Source organism: Amaranthus tricolor, chromosome 1 (genome assembly GCF_026212465.1).
Source record: "Amaranthus tricolor cultivar Red isolate AtriRed21 chromosome 1, ASM2621246v1, whole genome shotgun sequence".
In the NCBI taxonomy this organism is placed as follows: Eukaryota; Viridiplantae; Streptophyta; class Magnoliopsida; order Caryophyllales; family Amaranthaceae; genus Amaranthus; species Amaranthus tricolor.
The window spans coordinates 35,943,043-35,961,766 of NC_080047.1; the positions used below are offsets into that span (position 1 = coordinate 35,943,043).

General features: G+C 29.7%; 1 protein-coding gene across 1 annotated transcript; it reads left to right on the forward strand.

Annotated features, from left to right (window-relative positions):
- The first annotated feature begins 7,524 nt into the window (after positions 1–7,524).
- Positions 7,525–9,009, forward strand: LOC130820133 (GATA transcription factor 15-like). Its single transcript, XM_057685391.1, has 3 exons — positions 7,525–8,107; positions 8,203–8,322; positions 8,421–9,009. Exons 1-3 carry the CDS (start codon positions 8,087–8,089, stop codon positions 8,721–8,723), a joined length of 444 nt encoding a protein of 147 aa, XP_057541374.1. The 5' UTR covers positions 7,525–8,086; the 3' UTR covers positions 8,724–9,009.
- The last annotated feature ends 9,715 nt before the right edge of the window (positions 9,010–18,724 follow it).

Genomic DNA, 18,724 nt, shown 5'->3' on the forward strand with positions numbered 1-18,724 from the left:
CTACCTGCACTAAAAGTAGATTCCGGCGCAATAGTAGAAGTGAGAATTGCAATGATATATATATTTTGCAATTCTCAATAATATTGGAATTTTATTAATTTTTCTTTTCTTCATTTTAAAATGTTGAAATATATATTCTGGTGCAATTTCAAAATGATGTTTTAAATAACTTAACATTTCAACATGTAAAGAGGATGAAGATGAAGAAGGTCATATAAAACTATCATCTTGACTTACTATGTGAGCTATAACGGGGTAAAACCTAGTTGGAAGTACCAAGACAATTGCACACCTAGACATATCGCGATTTTGGATGTATACACTTGTGTAGAAATCATAAAGTTCTCCTAAAAGTTTCCTATAGTTTTCAATATAATTATCCACATCACATTGTGGACGACCAACACAATAATAATAATAATAATAATAATAATAATAGCCTAGTAATGTGGATAGATTTTTTTCTCTTAAAATCTTAAGTCTAAAATTGTGGCTATTCCATAAAATTGATAAAATTATTTTTCCACTTATCCATCATCATCTTCTTCATTATCATCAATTTCTAATGCTTCTTCCACTTTATTTGCGTAATCATCTAATTTTTAATCGTACTCTTCTTGGTAATTTTACCACTTTACTAACGTTTTAGAAGCTTATTTCAAAAATAAATACATATTGATAATAGATTATTGGTAATTTAATTAAATAATTAAAAAAATTAAGATACTAATTATATAACAATTAAGTAACTAAATAGAGAGAGTAAGTAAAGAGAAGATTAGAGGGAGTACTAGATGAAAAGTTGTGTATGAATGAATCAAAATCATCCCCTATGGCTATTTATAGCCAAATTCCAATGGCTAGTTTTTTCAAATGTAACGACTACTTTCTTGGGCAGTTGAATATTGCAACACAAATCTAAGCTAATACAATTTGAAGAGTGCAAACATACAAATAATTACAAGTTACAATTGTAGATTGAAATTATTGAAGAACTTGAAATGATACAACAATGCAGGAATTGAAAATGAAGAGAGAGAAAAAAGAAAGCTAAACTATGAAATTTAGAGAAAACTCTAACCTAAACTAGACTAAAGAGAAAGACTATTGTACTACTCCCTCCTATTCAGCTTATGTGTCCCATTTTCTTTTATAGTCAAGTCACTTTAATTGTCCCATTTCTATTTTTGGTATGGATTTTTGACTTTTATTCCCTTAGTAGCTTTATCCTATTTTCAATTATACTCTCCATTATCCATACTAATTTTCCTCCCTTATATTAAAAACCCATAATACCACTCTCTTTCCTACCCTTATGGTCCCACTTTTGACTCTCCTTAAAATCCGTGAAAAGTCAAATGGGACTCTTAAGGTGAATAAGAGGGAGTATTTTTTTCCCCACAGGGATTCATGGAGGGTAATTATGCACGGGCAAAAAAGGACAACATTGTAAATTACAAAATTTCCTTCTCAAAAGATGCTCAAACAAGCACACCAAGCTTTTGTTCAAGCACAAGACTTCATAAGCTTTTGGCATCGAAAAAAATCTCATAACTTCCTCATTGTGAATTGAAATTGGGCACTTGACAAGTTTAATTGTATTTAACAAACCAAATCTCTATATTCAACCATCAAAAACACCAAATTACAAGTGTATGAATTTCTGACTATTATGATAGACTTTTTCTCATTTTCTCATTCAATTTCTATCTATATAAGTTTTTTTATTCACCTTTACTTTTAATCATACTCACACAATTTATTAGTCTCTATAATTTTTCAATAAAAATTAATTTATAATAAATAGGATAATAATTTTTTTACCATGATAAAAATTCATTGAAAAAAATATAATCTTGTTATTGAAAGTACATGCTCTTATCAACGAACAAAAGAAGAGAAATTGACATGGAGACCAAATTAAAGTTTAAAATTTTGATGTAATGACTAGTGATAGTGATAGGCACTATTTAGTATTTAGTATTTATACGCCCTAAATTAGTTTAAGTATGAAAGAGAAAATTGGCGCCATAAATTTCAAGGTTCCTCCAACCGCGAAATGGGAAAGGTTTGGCGCCAATTCTAAATATTAGGCGGGTTTGGTAGGCTTTTATTTTAACTTTTAATTTAACTTATTGTTTTGAAGAAAACATAAGAAAATATTTTTAAAAAAAAAAAGTGACAAAACATGAGCAGGCAAGCAGCAAAAATAGATGTATTGGTGGTGTCATAATGTCTGGTCAAACAGTGTCCATGCTTTATGGCCATTTTCCCAAGTGTAGCTGAGCTGGCTGTGCCAGTGAGGGTCAAGCATTTATTATAATAACCCAGAATCAAACTGCCCATATAACCAGGAATTTATAAACAAAAATGTTTTATATAGAACTAATTATTTTTATTTTGTTATTCTTAGTACTATAATAAATTGACCGTTTCATAGGCCACTATGGCACTATGGTAAATTGGTAACAAGGATTTTATAATCACATATATTTCCTTATTATTGTAAAATTATTTGTTATTAAAAACTGCAATATTTGAGGCTTAGAGTTATGGAGATTGTAGATGTGAATTTTTTAGTCATTCCCCAATATATTTAATTGAAGATAATTTGAATTTTACATTTAACTGTTACTTTTGATTTTATTTTTCTAATCCTTTTTAAAATTAATATTTGATTAAATTTTAATTTATTTTTTAATAATACTTTTATTAATACTATAATATTGTTGTACAATTACTTTTTTTTCCAAAGCAAGTTGTTATAATGAATAAAAACAACGTTAAATGTTTTATTAATTCACGTTGCGCAAAACGATTGTAATGTCCACTATTCATAAAAAATGTTGTCATTGCTAAAAGCGATATTAAATATATTCTTGATTCAAGTCAGTAAAATCAACTTATGAGAACTCACTTCGACTGAATTTTCAAGCTAAGCGCTCTATACACGTAATTGTCACGTTCGTTTTTGGAAAATATTGTTAACATTGGTAAAAACAACGGTGAACATCTTTTTGGTTTACATGACGGAAAAATCTGCGTATGAGTATTTGTTTTGATCAACTTTTCAAGCTAGTTGTCCTTTAAGGATGACTGAACGTTTATTTTCAAAAAATAGTTCCCATTGGTAAAAATAGCATTTGATATCTTATTGGTTTGCATATCAAAAAAATCAATATTTAAGTACTTATTTCCACCAAATTTTAAAAATAAAGACCTCATAATAATGTACACCGCATTTGTTTTTCAAAAACAATGTTACCACCCATAAAAGTCGTTTTTTTTTACTAATACTGACAAATTTTTTCATAAAACGGACGTCAAAATTGATTTGCACAACGTGGTTTAATAAAATAATTAACCTAGTTTTTACTAGGTGTAATAACAATTTATAAAAGAGTTAGTAATTCTAAAATTAATTTTTAAATATATTAAATAAAAAATTTTATTATACTTCTTTCGTTTTGTTATACTTGCTATTGATTGTAACATTTTCCCACACAACATGTTACAATTGAGTGCGAGCATTTTAAAACAGATGAAGTAAAGAATAAGTAAAGAAATCTAAAGTGAATAAGAAACAATTTTAAAGTAAATAAAAAAATTATATTAAGAAATAAAATTAAAAATAAAAAATACTCCCTCCATTTCTTTTTGTTCTTCTCATTACTTTTTGCACAGTTTTCAATGCAAATTGTAAATCTCAATATCTCTAAATACATATAATAAAAATTTATAAAAAATGCATAATTAAAAAGTATACATTAACAGAAATTTAACGAGATGTCACATGGATATATTTTATCTTCTAAATATGTGTCAATAACATTAATTAAATTTCTCTCTTTAAGGTGGAATATTTCAAATGGAAAAAACATTAGAAAACGAAGTAAGTAATAAAGTCAAAGGTCATAGCTAATGGTCAAATCTAAGTCAAATACTCCCCAGTTCCTTTATTATTTGTCTACTTTACTTTTAGCCTGCATTTTAAATTAAGCAAGTTTTAAGTCTCGATATATCTCTAAATACGCATCATAAAAAATTGTAAAAATTATGTATTATAAACTATACAACAAAACAAATTTAAAAGATCTCACATGAATATATTTTATCTTCTATATATATACTTCAAAATTATAATTTAAACTTTCTATCCCCTAAAGTGGAAAAAACTTCCAAATTATAATGTGGAAAAAAAATTAAAGTGAATAAAAAAAAAAAAACGTAAGAAGTAAGTCATTTTCGATCATTGTACATGAATCTAGCAACTTGGCTACAATGCTTACATTTTTATTTTTTGTGTCTAAATTATAAAAAAAAGTAGTTTAGGCTATAATTTTTAAAAGTTTCAAACATTGCCACTCATTTTTTTCACATATTTAAAAATGTTATTCTCATTTAAAATCATTCTATATTAGTAGTTAATAGAAATTTATGGAAATTATTACACTTACACAGTTACACTATAATATATAGAAATTAATTTATATTTTAATTTTCAATGTATTTTACTTTATATGCACCCGATGAAATTTAATGGCATTATTACACTTGCACATTAATTAATAGAATCTTTATTTTTTATATTACTTTACTCAACTCTCATAGTATCTATTATATAACTAGTGTTTATCTTAATTTCTTTCCATATTCCAAATAAGAACATAAACAAGAACAGAAGGAATATAATAATATTTGCAAATTAGAATAGGTGCACACTATTGATGCTTATAAAGTTCTAAACCAACATATTTTTAAAAAGTTGAGAGTATCTATACGATTTCACACTTTAAACCAAAGTTTTATTCACCCACCTAATAGCACAATGTGTATTTATTTTTAAATCATGGGTGAATTTAATAGTTGAAGATTTTTTTTTTACATTTGTGGTAGGAGTTTTGTTTTCATCACCTTAAGAAAAGTATTTCGGTATGAAATTTAAAATATAAATAAAAAGGTGACAAAATAATATAATACCTGAACGAAGGATTGAATGATAATAATAGCCTTATATAGCCCCATATATAGGATGATATGACTCTTCCAAGATATAAATTCCATGTCCAGCAACTACAAGGGATGACTATTTCGTGGGTGATTTCCCGAAAAGTCCCTTCAACACTCAAGTCTGTATGGAAATGATGATAAAGAGATTAAATAGACAAAAAATATTTATATTTTATTAATTATTGGTTATTTATTATTTATATACTTTTTATTTATTATTTATTATTTATAATTTGATTTTTATTATTTATATTTTATTATTGATTATTTAATATTATTATTTATTATAATATTAATTACATTAGTTTAGTATTAGTTGTATTAATATATTATTTTTTATTAATCATTGAGCCATGATTTTTCATTTAAAAATGTAAAATGCGAGAGCAGTTTACTTTATTTTTTCGTTAAATGATAAATGAGAGGAAGAGGTGGCGTGAAGTGATCCTAAAAAAACCTTGAGAATGCGCCTAGCAAGCTAGACATGGTAGAGAAATGGTGTAAGCAGGTCGGGTAAGGTTAAATAACGTTTGGTCTAAAATGTGAATCAAACTATAATTTTTAGGAAAAGTTACCATGAATAATACGAACTTTCACTGATTTTCCTACAATAATACGAACTTTCAATTAACCATGAATAATATGAACTTTAATACATATTTCCCACTAGCATACCTGACCGGTTCTTTACCTGGAGAAACGGTAAATTCCCCATTTCTTCATTATGCTAGCGGAAAATATGTATCAAAGTTTGTATTTTATTCATAGTTAATTGAAAGTTCGTATTATTGTAGGAAAATCAGTGAAAGTTCGTATTATTCAGGGTAATTTTTCTTACTTAGTTTTATCAGCCAAAAAAAAAAATTTTAAAGGAATGAGTAAGTTTACCGGTAACAGGTAAAATGGTATGCCAGCGGAAAATATGTATCAAAGTTCGTATTATTCATGATTAATTGAAAGTTCGTATTATTGTAGGAAAATTAGTGAAAGTTCGTATTATTCAGGGTAATTTTTCCTAAATTTATATTTGGTTTGATCTATCAATCTATGATTTAAAAAGTTTAGCTTGTTAATTTTTTTAAAAAATTATGGTTTTCGGTCTGGTCTCGAGTATTATTTTTTAGACTAGACCAACCCGTAAACTGACTATGACAGAAAACCATAATTTTTTTAAAAAAAAAGGTCCTACGTAGATATTTTGAGATGTAGTTATCTTTATAGTAATATATATTTGAATGATGTTGATGCAATCAACTAATTACAAATTATTATATTTGGTGATTATAGGAGCGAAATATTTACATAAACACATGTATTAATTTGGAAAAAAATATAAAAATAAAAAACTGTAGACCAAACCACACCAGAACAGTTTGGTCCGGTCCGATCTAGTAATTTAAACGATCCAGTCTGGTTTGAAATTTTTTCAGACTGCAATTTTTTGTTTGGTCTGATTTTAGTGTCAAACTAGATCAAACCGAATTGAGTGCACCCGTATGAGAAAGATTGCACAAAGTTTAGTCTAAATCGTAACGTAAATGTATTCTATTTGTGTGGTTCAATTTACGCTTTCATACCTTTGGTTGTTTTGTTGAATAGATTTTTAGATTGGTCCAAATATAAACCGTAAACCTAAATCATTAACCGTATAAATTATTAAACTTTAAATAGTATAATTAGAATCAAGTTATGCTTCTGAGAGAATTTCTCTTGATGAGATGACCCTCAAACAAGGAGTTAATATGTTGTAATAATTATGTTAGTTGAGTTGTTCAGCTTAGGTTTAGATATCGTCTCACACAAGAATTTTTAATAATTATTTGAATTCCAATATGGTTTTGAAATTTTGGTTTGTTAACAAAGGATGATCATGGGTCTAGTCTCGATGGAGTATGACAAGTTTTGGTGCTAAACTGATAGAGAGTGGGTTTGGGGCTAAAGATCACAAACCCAATTCCGTCACTATTGGATCTCAAAAAGTTTGACTCAAACCCTAAATTTAGGATTGAGTGTGAATTGGCTCCGAGACACTAATAAGATATAACGTATTAACCCTATTGTTAGGAATTACAACTAAGTTCGAATTTGACAGTAGTCCGACTCGATTCGAGTAAAATAAATAGATTCAAATTAAAAAAAAGTGAGACTCCGAATTCGATTATATATTCCATCTGTCTCTAACTTTGGCTCGAGTTAGATCAAAGTCAAATCTCACTAAATATTTGACAATTTAATTCTTTTATTCAGATGAACTTATGAAGGTCGGACACTCCGAGTGTGCATAATCGAATCTAAGTCCAACATTGCTTCCGTACATAATGGCTATTGTAAAACAAAAAATTGACAACCAAAATTTTTGAAATTAGAACCACAAGGAGGCAAAAACAAAACCGAAACGAAGTCAAAAATTGTGGAAACAAAAATGTTTGGCGGGAGAACTAATGACACACAAATTATTTTCAATAAATATATTCAAGGGGCAAATAAGTCACTACAAATACCCCCAAGATACCCTTTCAAAAAGAGAGAAAAAACTAGGGTTTTTTCAAGTGATCACAAATTAGCCAAACAGTTGCAGCAATTGCCAATTGCAGCAGCCAACACACCCCACTCTTTTTTATTTATCCCTTCTCCTCCATTCGGCTGCAGATAACTCTCTGTCTAAAATTTCTCTGTCCTTATATATTTGCATGTCGGTTTAATCTTTCTTTAACCTATTTTATAATCTTAACCCTAAAATTTCTGTATTTCACATATCTTATCTCTCTCTCTCTCTCTATCTATCTATCTATCTATCTCTTCCTTTCTTCAGATCATCCTTTTCTTTCCCGCTCTCTTTTCTGATTTCATTTTTGATCATTTATTTTTGAAAACATTTCATCCTTTTTTGATCATTTGATCATTTTATTTGTTCATCTACTCTGTTTTTGAAACAGGGGAACTTGATCAGTTGATTAGGGTTTATCACTTTTAGGGATTTATCTCATCGTTTGATCAATCTAGCTTCTACCCATTATTCATTTGGGGTTTAATTTTTCTGGGTTTGTTTCAGATCTTTGATAAAATAACAGTAATCATGGTGGATCTAAATGACAAAGTAAGTTGATCATTTTCTGTTTTTAACCTTTAAAAAATGTGATTGTTTGCTTTATAGAAGTGATCTAATGGTTTGATTTTGATCAAATAATGCAGAAATCATCAGACCCAGATGGAGTTTCATCAACAGAAAGCCAAGGAAATGAGATTAAACGATGTGCTGATTGTGGTACTTCTAAAACCCCTCTTTGGAGAGGCGGTCCTGCTGGCCCAAAGGTTTGCTTTTTTTCCTTTTGATTTTCTCTCTCCTATTAATAGCCGTTGGATTAAATGGGGTTTTTTTAATTTCTGATCATCTGATGTTTTATTAACAGTCACTGTGCAATGCATGTGGGATCAGAAGTAGGAAGAAAAGAAGGGCAATTTTGGGATTAAAACAAGACGAGAAAAAATCAAAGAAAATCAATCAAAATAGTACATCATCATCATCATCATCATCAACATCATCAAGCAGATTAAGTCATGGAAGCCCACTTCATCAACGGCTAATAGCCCTTGGAAGGGAAGTGATGATGCAAAGATCGACGGTGGATAAGCAACACAGGAGAAAGTTAGGAGAAGAAGAACAAGCTGCTGTGCTTTTAATGGCTCTTTCTTATGGCTCTGTCTATGCATAATAATGTTTTTTGGGTTTAATAATAATAATTAGGTGATTAAGAAGTGTTATTATTAGTTTATTTAGGTTAATAGAAGTGGCTTAAAAGTGTACCTTGAAGAATCAAGAAAGGGCTACAAAGAAGGAAAAAGTTTCTCCCTTTATTAAAGTTTTTATTGTGGAGATTTAAAAGAGAGTTCATTGTAAATTCTCTCAACGTTTTGAGTGGTGAATCTTGTTAATTATATTAAGTGTGATTAATTTAAGCTAACAATTTAATATTTACTCCCTCCTTTTTATTTCCTCTACTCATTTGATATATTTAGATTTTGAATTATTTACTATAATTTATAGTTTTAAAGTGGATTATTTATAAATTTATATGCGTAAAAGTCTAATATTTACGAGTTGTTATAAATTGAAAATTGCAATCTTTATAACTATGTTCTCGGGTTTTGATCACTGGCATTATAAATAATTTTTAACTCTTATTAATTAATTATCTTTTACCATCATCCTTTAACTCAAGTTATCCAAATTCCCCTTCATTCTCCCTTATTTTACCTGTTTTGACAAAGAGCTCAAGTTTTTCACTAAGAAACAAGAGGACTAAATTCTAATTAGTGATAATAATTGTAACTTGGAGCAATTTTGTGCTGATTATAAGTCTCATTCTACTTCTATGAAGAGATTTTTTAGTAGTACTTATGAGCAGCTTTTTAGTCAGCATATTAGCAGTCTGAGGGCTTTTCATTTGAAGCTTTTAGGGTTGCTGAAGTGGTGGCAAAATAGGGGAGATTGGAGGGTAGTTTGGGTAATTTAGGTTGAAAGGTAAGTAATAAGAGTCAAAGGTTATCACAAATTCTTATTAATATCTTAAATGTATACTTACATTATTCTTAATGCTTATTTATAATATTTTAAAAAATATATAATGGATCAGTTCAATTAGAGATGGTCTCTCACTAGAATTTGTGTATAATTATTATTATATAGATAGACTCCTTATTTTGAGATCGTCTCATTCAAACGGCGTCTCACAAGAATAGCTCAACGGTTATTTATAATGTTGGTGACCAAAATTCGATGACATGGTTACAGTTGCATTTTCCGCTTTATATAAACATCAAACATAACGACTATAATTTTTGAATGACTTAAATTTTATAACTATAATTTATAAATTATTCTTAGATTTTAGAATTAGAATTTGGCCATGAATTCTTATCAAACTATATGAAATATTTTAATAGATTCATTTCATTGTGTATTTTTCAATTTTTTGATTTTGTAAAAACTCATAAATAAATTATCGAAAAAGAAAAGAATACTGTAATGTTCTGTATACATTATACATGCAAGTTTTGGTGATTAATTTGTCATGCAATTGATTGGGATTGATAAATTAGGTAAAATTATAAATAATTTAAAAAAAAAATTTAGATGATAATAAAAAACAACTAATAAAGACATTCTCATAAAATTTTTAATAAAATAGTAAAAATAAACTAAAAAGAAAAATATAATAAAGTCAGTCATAAAAAAGGGTGGAGTACTATCAACTATGCCGTTGCTCATAGTGATAGGTCAACATAGTCACATAGATGTGGATTTTTTGCGGCCTTGTAATTGTGAGCACAATAATTGGGAAATTTTATGGTTGTAAATTTGTAAATCAAGCAAGAATTAAGATTGTTTTGCGGCGTATTGGCAAAATTATGAGAATTGATTAAAATCAAAAGAATAATGTGTGGCATTTGAGGAAAGAGAATCTCTTTTAAAGATGTGTCAACCAACGTGTGTGTATTTTATTGAACTGGCAACAGATGCTCACCTGCCCATTCATTTTGTTACATGCCTTTGCTACTTTATAGTGTTCTTGCTTCATTGTGGCTTCCCAATCATTTCCAATTCATAGCTAATAGCTTGCACTTAAATCTTTCCTATGGGATGAGTTTAAATTGTAGAATATCTTACATTAAAAAAAATTAGAAAAAATTATCTAAAATAATTCTATTTTTTCGTGATTTTCTTATAATAAATTCATTTATTGATTAATCATGAATAATTTCAATTTTAGGGGGTATTTGCCTAAAGTAGACTTAGATAACCTATTGACCTGCTATAGTAGGTAATTCACCAAAAAATTAAATTGAAAATTAATGTAAAATTAGAGAAAAGTTTTGAAAATTTACCTAAAAAACTTTAAATGACAAAAAAATCAGAATTTTTTTTAACATTTTTAAAAAAAATTTCAACATTGTATTTTAATTAATTTTTTTAAATAAAACTTGTTATAGCAGGTCAACGGGTTACCTAAGTTTACTCTAGGCAAATACTCCATAAAGTTGGGATTATTCATGGTTAATTAATACGTGGGATTATTCTAGGAAAATAATGAAAAAGTTGGATTATTCTAGGTAATTTTTTCTAAATTTTATTATATTTTTAATTTTTAGGATATATTTGGTACAAGTACAACTATACTACAAAAACACGGAGGTTACAAATTTTTTTATGAAACGGTCTCACCGTAAGACGTATTTCATACTTGGGTTAAATAACCTAATAATAGAAACTTTTAGGTTATAGACTTCTTGTTTAAGGTTATCTCACCGTCAGAAGATCTCTCACAAGAATTCCTCGAAAGAGAATTAGCTACGGCATATGGCGTCGCCCTTCAGATGCAAAATTGCTTGAGCGATGACCTTTTATCGTGTCTCTAAATAATTGGATGCTGATAAAAATCCGACGCCAACACGTCTCCAACAGGGGTGACAGCCCTGACGACTTGCCTTTTCCGTCGCCACCTTCCAGAAGATATAAAAAATAATAAATAGAATTAGCGATTCCATGGGCCATTTGGTTTGGGTTGAAAGCACGGGTTGGAAGCATGAGCGATGAGCTTCTCGATAGGCTCCATGCTATCGGAGAGAGAACAAGAGGAGGTTCAGTCAAAAAGATTGACTGCGCAATCCATTCAGAATCTCTTTTTTACCAATTTCAAAAGTATTATTATTATTATTATTATTATTTATTTCTATAATAAATATAAATATTAATTATTATGAATATGGTTATTAATTTATTGTTAAACACTAATTATATTTTATAATTTTTTATATTTATTTATTTTGATTATTTTTATTAATAAAATTTGTTATATTTAAATTAATTGATATGGTTAATACAAATTTAAATAGATTTTTTCTTCTATTTTTGCATTATTATTATTATCAATAAATTATTTTTTTTAAAAAAATTCAAAATGAGGAAAAGTTTTGAAAATTCCAATAGAAGGATTAGTATTAAGAAATCCAAAATGAGAGATAAGAAATCATAAATAAAATTGCGAATGGAGAGAAAGACTCTTTTTATATGCATCATTTGAACCCGGCAATGGATTAGCTACAGATTGGCGATCGCACAAAAAATTACGGCGGTCTGGCGACAACAATAAATATGTCACCGGTCTGGCTACGACCCTAGTTTGTCGCTATTTTTTAAAATATTTAAAAATAAAAAAAATTAAATAATAAAATTTTTATGAAGAAGACAATGTCGATGGCCTAGTTATGGGCCCGGGTCGTAGCTCCTGTTGGCCGTCGTTAGTTTTTTTAAAAAAATAAATAAATTTTAAAAAAATGGACGATGACTTGCGAACGGTCGCCAAGTCGTACCCAAGTCATGTAAATTTATATAGTTCAATAAAAGTGGGAGTTAAGATAACTGTATGAATATAATACTACAAAAACCGCGTGTGCTGCCATCAACACTAAACCAGTCGTAAATCTGCAACCAAAAGTACGATTAGGAGCGACTAGTCGCCATTGCGACCATTCTGTTACGACTTATAATAAACTAATATGACTAATGATATACTAACATGACTAATACTACAATAATATGACTACTACTCTACAAATACGACACTATGCTAATACGACTAATATTACACTAAGACGACTAGTAACGCACTAATATGACTAATATTACGCTAATACGACTAATATATACTAGTACGACCAATGCTATACTAATACGATTAATAATATACTAATATGATCAATACCAAACAAATATGACTAATATTACTCTAAAGATTAATACTATGCTATTATGACTAATACTATACTAATATGACTAATAATATACTAATACTAACAACTAATACTAAACTAATACAACTAATACTATATTACTACTATGCTAATACGATAAATAAAGCACTTGTACGACTAATCCTATGCTAATACGACTCACACAATGTTGATGCAAGTAATAAAATATTCATACGATTAACACTACATTAATATGACTAGTACTATACTAATAATGCACTAATACGAAGAATAATGCACTATTACGACTAATACTTGTTAATAAGACTAATAATATACTAATATGATCAATAATTCACCAATATGCTTAATATTTTACTAATAATATGCTAATATGACTAATACAAAACTAATACAACTAATAAATAAAAAAAAGTAAAAACTAATAAATAATAAATAATAAATAATAAAATGACACAAAATAAATTATTTCTACATTAAATTATAAGGTGTAAAGAAGTAAAGTAAAGACACTAGTCTATATATGTATATGTATATACATATGATAAGAAGAATCCATAAAGGGCATGTGGTTGGAATGTTGCTATGACCTTTATTGTATGAGGTATAAGGTTGGAAACGTAACTTTGCAATTGTTTGTAACCTAGGAAAGTTTTATAAAGAAAACATGGTGCCGAAAATGAGTTTAAAAACTGATTTGTGAGATCTACCGGTAAAACATTAGATTGTGGGGGAAAAAAGTGATGGCAAGTGTTTGAAAATATATACTAGCAGCTGCTACTTCTATAACATCAGAATTTGTTCCTACCTCAGTGTTTTGATGATAGTTCCACTCATAGTAATTTTCAATAAAACCCTTTCTCATTAGATGTTTTTTCATTTGCTTCCTTATAACAATAGTTTCTGCACTTTTTATAAGGACATCTAATATCAAATGTCAAGCTATTTCTACGAGCAAAATCCAAAACTCATCTAACCCTCTTACAAATCTTAAACTAAACTTTTTATTTTTTCATCTGTTGTGCATCTAACTTTTTTCTTGACTAACATTCATTTTTAACACCTATAAAATATAATAATATAATTATTCAATTGATTATTAAAGTAAAAAAATGACAATAAAAAAAATATATAATAATTTATGAAAATGAAAAAATATTTATGTACTAAATTTTAAAAGAATGAAATTACTAACCTCTGTCAACCCCACTTTGCTTTCGTTTCCAAGATATAACAATGAAAGGATACTGCTCGTTTATTTAAACAAAATATGACGACGACGACGCGACGACTACATAGCCATCGCCATATTCAAATTCAAATATCAAAAAAGTAAGAAATAAATAGCGACGAGGTGGTTACACACAAAGCTGTCGTCGGTAATTGAAAAGAAGTTGAAAAAAAATTGGCGACGCACTGCTATGACCTCAAGCCGTTGCCATTTTCTGTTTTCAAAAAAATAGTCGTTGAATGGGTTGGCAACGAGCTGGTTATGACACCCAGCCGTCGCCCAGCCGTAGCTATTTTTTGTAACACACAGGTGACGAGTTTTCGCAGTCGCCTCATCTGTCGCCACATTTTACAAAAAAGATGGCAATGGGACTGTCGTCACTAGTCCATCAACATGGGCAATGGGTATATTATCGTTGTCTTATAGTCATCGCTACTTTAACACTTATTTATAGTGATATTAGTAGTGATGGCCACGGTCCGGGTTGGGCTGATTCCGTTTCGGTTCCACTCGGTTCTGGTTCCATCTGGAACCTGATTTGAACGTTTTCGGTTTCGGTTGCGGTTCAGGACGATTTCAAATGGTTCCTTGGCAGTTTATGAGGCGATTCCGACAATTCCAACTCCCAGGTCGGGTGGGTCGACCATCGGTTCCATTCTTATTTTTCCTTTAAATATAATATAAAAATACTATAATAATGCGAACGTAACTTTGTTGATTACTTGATTATTAGTGAAATTCTTTGCTTGTCATTGTTATTAAAATATTTACTAAAAAGAAGGAAAAAAATAAATTAATATGAAACGATGAAAATGATTAATAAACAACGAGGGAGAAAATGGACTTGAGCCTAGTATCGCGAAGGAATACTAAGATGCCTACGGATCCCGAAGGAATCAAAGTCCACGTAGTTCTTTGTCATACCTTTTATTCGTAGTTGTTGAATGTTGATTGATCGTTGTTCGATATTCATGATCTTATTCGTCTTCGTCATCATCATCTTGTTGGTTAGATGCTTCTGTTGATTCTCCTCCCGACGATGATGCAGATGTATCCATCATCATCCATGGATCATCATCGTTCTTGAGTCCTTGTGTTCGGATCTCTGCTTGATCCAAATCTTTCTTGTAAACAAATATATGAATAATATGTGGAGCAAGACGAGATCATTTTTCATCTAGAACTCTTCTACCTGCACTAAAAGCAGACTCTGGCGCAATAATAGAAGTAGGAATTGCAAAGATATCCTTTGCAATTCTCGATAACATGGGGAATTTTATTGATTTTTCTTCCCACCATTCTAAAATATTATAACTATCTTGTTCAATTTCAAAGTGATGTTTAAGATAATAATCTAATTCTAAATATGAAGCGGAGGATGAGGAAGAAGATGTTATTACAAAACTATCATCTTCGTTTATTATGTTTGCTATTATGGGAATATAATAAGTAGGACGTGCAGAGACGTTAGCACACTTAGGCGTATCGCAACTTGACTTATATACATTAGAATAGTGATCATAAAGATCTGCTAAAAGCTTTTTACAATTTTCAACATAATTATGTACATCACTTGGCGGGCGATCTAATGATTGGTAGTAAAATCCAATTAATTTAGTAAGGTTTTTCGTCTTAAAACATAGGTCTAAAATTGTCGCAATGCCATAAATAAAATGAAAATTAGTAAAATACATCTTCCACTTCTCCATCATATCTGCAAGAATCGGCTTTAAAAATACATTAGTATCATCATGCGAATGTTTAAGAAGATGATAAAAAATACATTGACTTATTACTAAGTGGACGTTTGGTTCTTAAACATATGAAAAAAATCTTAGTTGCGTGGACATACAATTCTAATATTGTCTGTATGCCTATAGCCAGTTCCCATGTTTCATCACTTATACAGCTATCCGTACACTCAATATACAATTGTGTCATAACCGGACGATAAGCAAAAGCCTTTTTTAATAAATCATGGGTTGAGCCCCAACGTGTAGGAGTATTTAATGACCAATATACTTTTTTTAGTTAATAATGGTCACATAATTACTTATGTCTTTTCTTTACCTGTCCTAATCTAAGCCACTTCACTATGTCTCTAATGGGATCTACTAAATCACTTAGCTTTCTAATACCTGCTTTGAAAGATAAGTTAACAATATGAGCACAACAATGTACGTGTAATAATCTACCATCAATACGTGTAATAATCTACCATCAAGGATAAAACTAAAAGCAGGTTCGTTATACAAAAGTTCGATGTATTTAATGTTGACGGTTGCATTATCGGTAGAATAACAAAATATCTTATCTAACAAGTTCCATTCTTTACATATCTCTATTACCCTTTTTTTTATGTTATCACCAATATTTCTTTTGGGCGTTAACTCAAAAGCAATTATTCTTTTTTGAATAAACCAATTATGATCTATCCAATGTGCTGTTACACACATATAAGGTTCTAAATGTGGGGGAACATACCAAATATCAGTTGTTATGCTAACCCTACCATTAAAAGATTTAAACATTTCTACTAATTCATAGCGCTTTGATTCATATAATTTTATTGTGCGTCATTTAAGAGTGTTCCTAGGGATTACTCTATATTGTGGTTGCAAAGTTTTTCTAGTGTAATATTCGCATGCCTTACTTTCACCATGGTTAAATGGAAACTCATCACAAATTACATATTTAAAAAATTCATCAATCATTTTATTTAAAAGGCATACCTTCGCAGGGGATGTCCATTGTCCACTGTAGGCTTCCACTTGTGGTCCCGCTGCCGCTTGTTGCATGAGTTTCTTTTGTGATTCCATACTTCTTTGCCAAAAGTTTGTTTTAAGATCTCGTACCACCACCTAACATGTATTCACAAAACACAATAAATGAATTTCTTATACATTCTTGATTTACAAAATATAAAATCATGTATAAGAACTTAAAAAGTATTTACCTCTGCTGAATTGTATGAAACTAGGGGTTTTACCCCTTGACTTTCACAAATTTGAAAGGTGCATAAAAAAACATCCGGATTGTTGGTTGGTTGTTTTGTAAAATACGACTACACATGTGAAACAACTCTACCACTAGGAGGTGGCATTGCCGGAAAAAGTTGTCTTACTGGTTCATCTTCATCTAAATTTAAACATAAAGACATACTCAAATACCACAATATATAAATAAATAATAATTTAAAATTTAATCAATTTGAAGAATAAAATTATAAACGAACCGATACTTTGGAAATTGACTCGTTTACCACGAGCTTGTTTTTGTTGTTGTTGTTATACTTCTAGTAATCTCGTTGATGATTGTCGAGATCTAAGTATTTCAATAGGGGTCGTTGGTTCCTCTTCTTCTTCTTCTTCTTCTTCTTCTTCAATTTGTATTTCTCTTTCCACTTCTTCTGCATAATCGTGTAATTCTTGGTCGTACCCTTCTGGATAATTTGGTTCATAATTACTAACCGAAGGTGTTGTTAATACCGACGGAGTTGAAGTGACTTTCTTTTGGAGCTAGAACCTCCAATGATTTTGCCACGTTAGTAACTTTTTTAAATGTTTTTTTCAAAAAAGAAGATATGATAATATTGAAATAATAATATAGTTAAGAAATAAGTAAATAATTAAAAGACTTAATTATGTAATTAAGAAATAATTAAAAGACTAATTATATAATTAAGAGAATAATTGCGTAATTAAGTAGAGAGAGTAAGTAGAAAGAGTAGGAGAAGAGATGAATTGTGAATCAAAATGATTGAAAGTGTGGAGTATTTATAGAAAAATCTCCAACGACTAGTTTTTTTGACCGGTTCCAAAGAACCGCTGGGCCGGGTCAACCGCACGGTTTCAGTTCTAAGGAACCGTTGGGCCGGGTGAACCGTTCCGGGGCGGTTCCTTGGAACCGTTGGTCTGGGTGAACTGGCCCGCAGTTCTTTGGTCCGGTTCTGGTGGTTTTTTCCGACAGTTTTACAGTTTCGGGATGGTTATTAAGCGGTTCGGTTTCGGTTAACCCGCTCCGGGACCATCACTAGATATTAGATACACAATATAAAGTTCTACTCATATCATGCTTTAGAGATTCGGTTGTAAATGGTTTAGAGATTTAAAAAAACATGTTTATAAATACTTCATCACAAGCAAATTTCTAAAATGATTGCAATTGATTGTTTGACCTTATATGACACTTCTGACACCACCAATAAATTCTCATTCGAAAAACTTGCTTTCCTACAGAATTCAAGAAGTTGACCGCTACCATGTCATCTTCCACGCACGGACACTATATTGTACTTCTAATTTCTAATTACACATTTGGTTGGTTATCGTTATTAAAGGATAAAAATAATATTGAAAAATTAGCATAATTTTTGCAGAAATATCTTTTGATAAGTTTAATGGAAATATTTGTTCTCTTCTTAACAATCTCATTCTTTTTGTAAAATTCATTTCAATGCATTATAATTTAAAAATGTGGTATTAGATAATAATGAAAAATAATGAACAATTTTATGTATGATCAAAGATTTAGCAACATAAATTGAAAAAATATGATACATACCATACACCACAAATTATTCTTATTACCACCGTTTTAGACTCCGAACAAGAGAATATATTTAACGCAGTCAGCCTAAGAGTCTCCAAGCGCCTTTCAGAAGAATGGTTTGTTGGTCCCTTTGGACATTCGTATAGTATAGTCAATAGT

What these genes read in the sequence shown, in the direction of transcription:
- LOC130820133 (XM_057685391.1), top strand. Translation starts at nt 8,087, where the DNA reads ATGGTGGATCTAAATGACAAA. An exon ending in TGGTGGATCTAAATGACAAA is followed by an intron (nt 8,108 to 8,202) that starts GTAAGTTGATCA and finishes CAAATAATGCAG; the next exon opens with AAATCATCAGACCCAGATGG. An exon ending in GCGGTCCTGCTGGCCCAAAG is followed by an intron (nt 8,323 to 8,420) that starts GTTTGCTTTTTT and finishes TTTTATTAACAG; the next exon opens with TCACTGTGCAATGCATGTGG.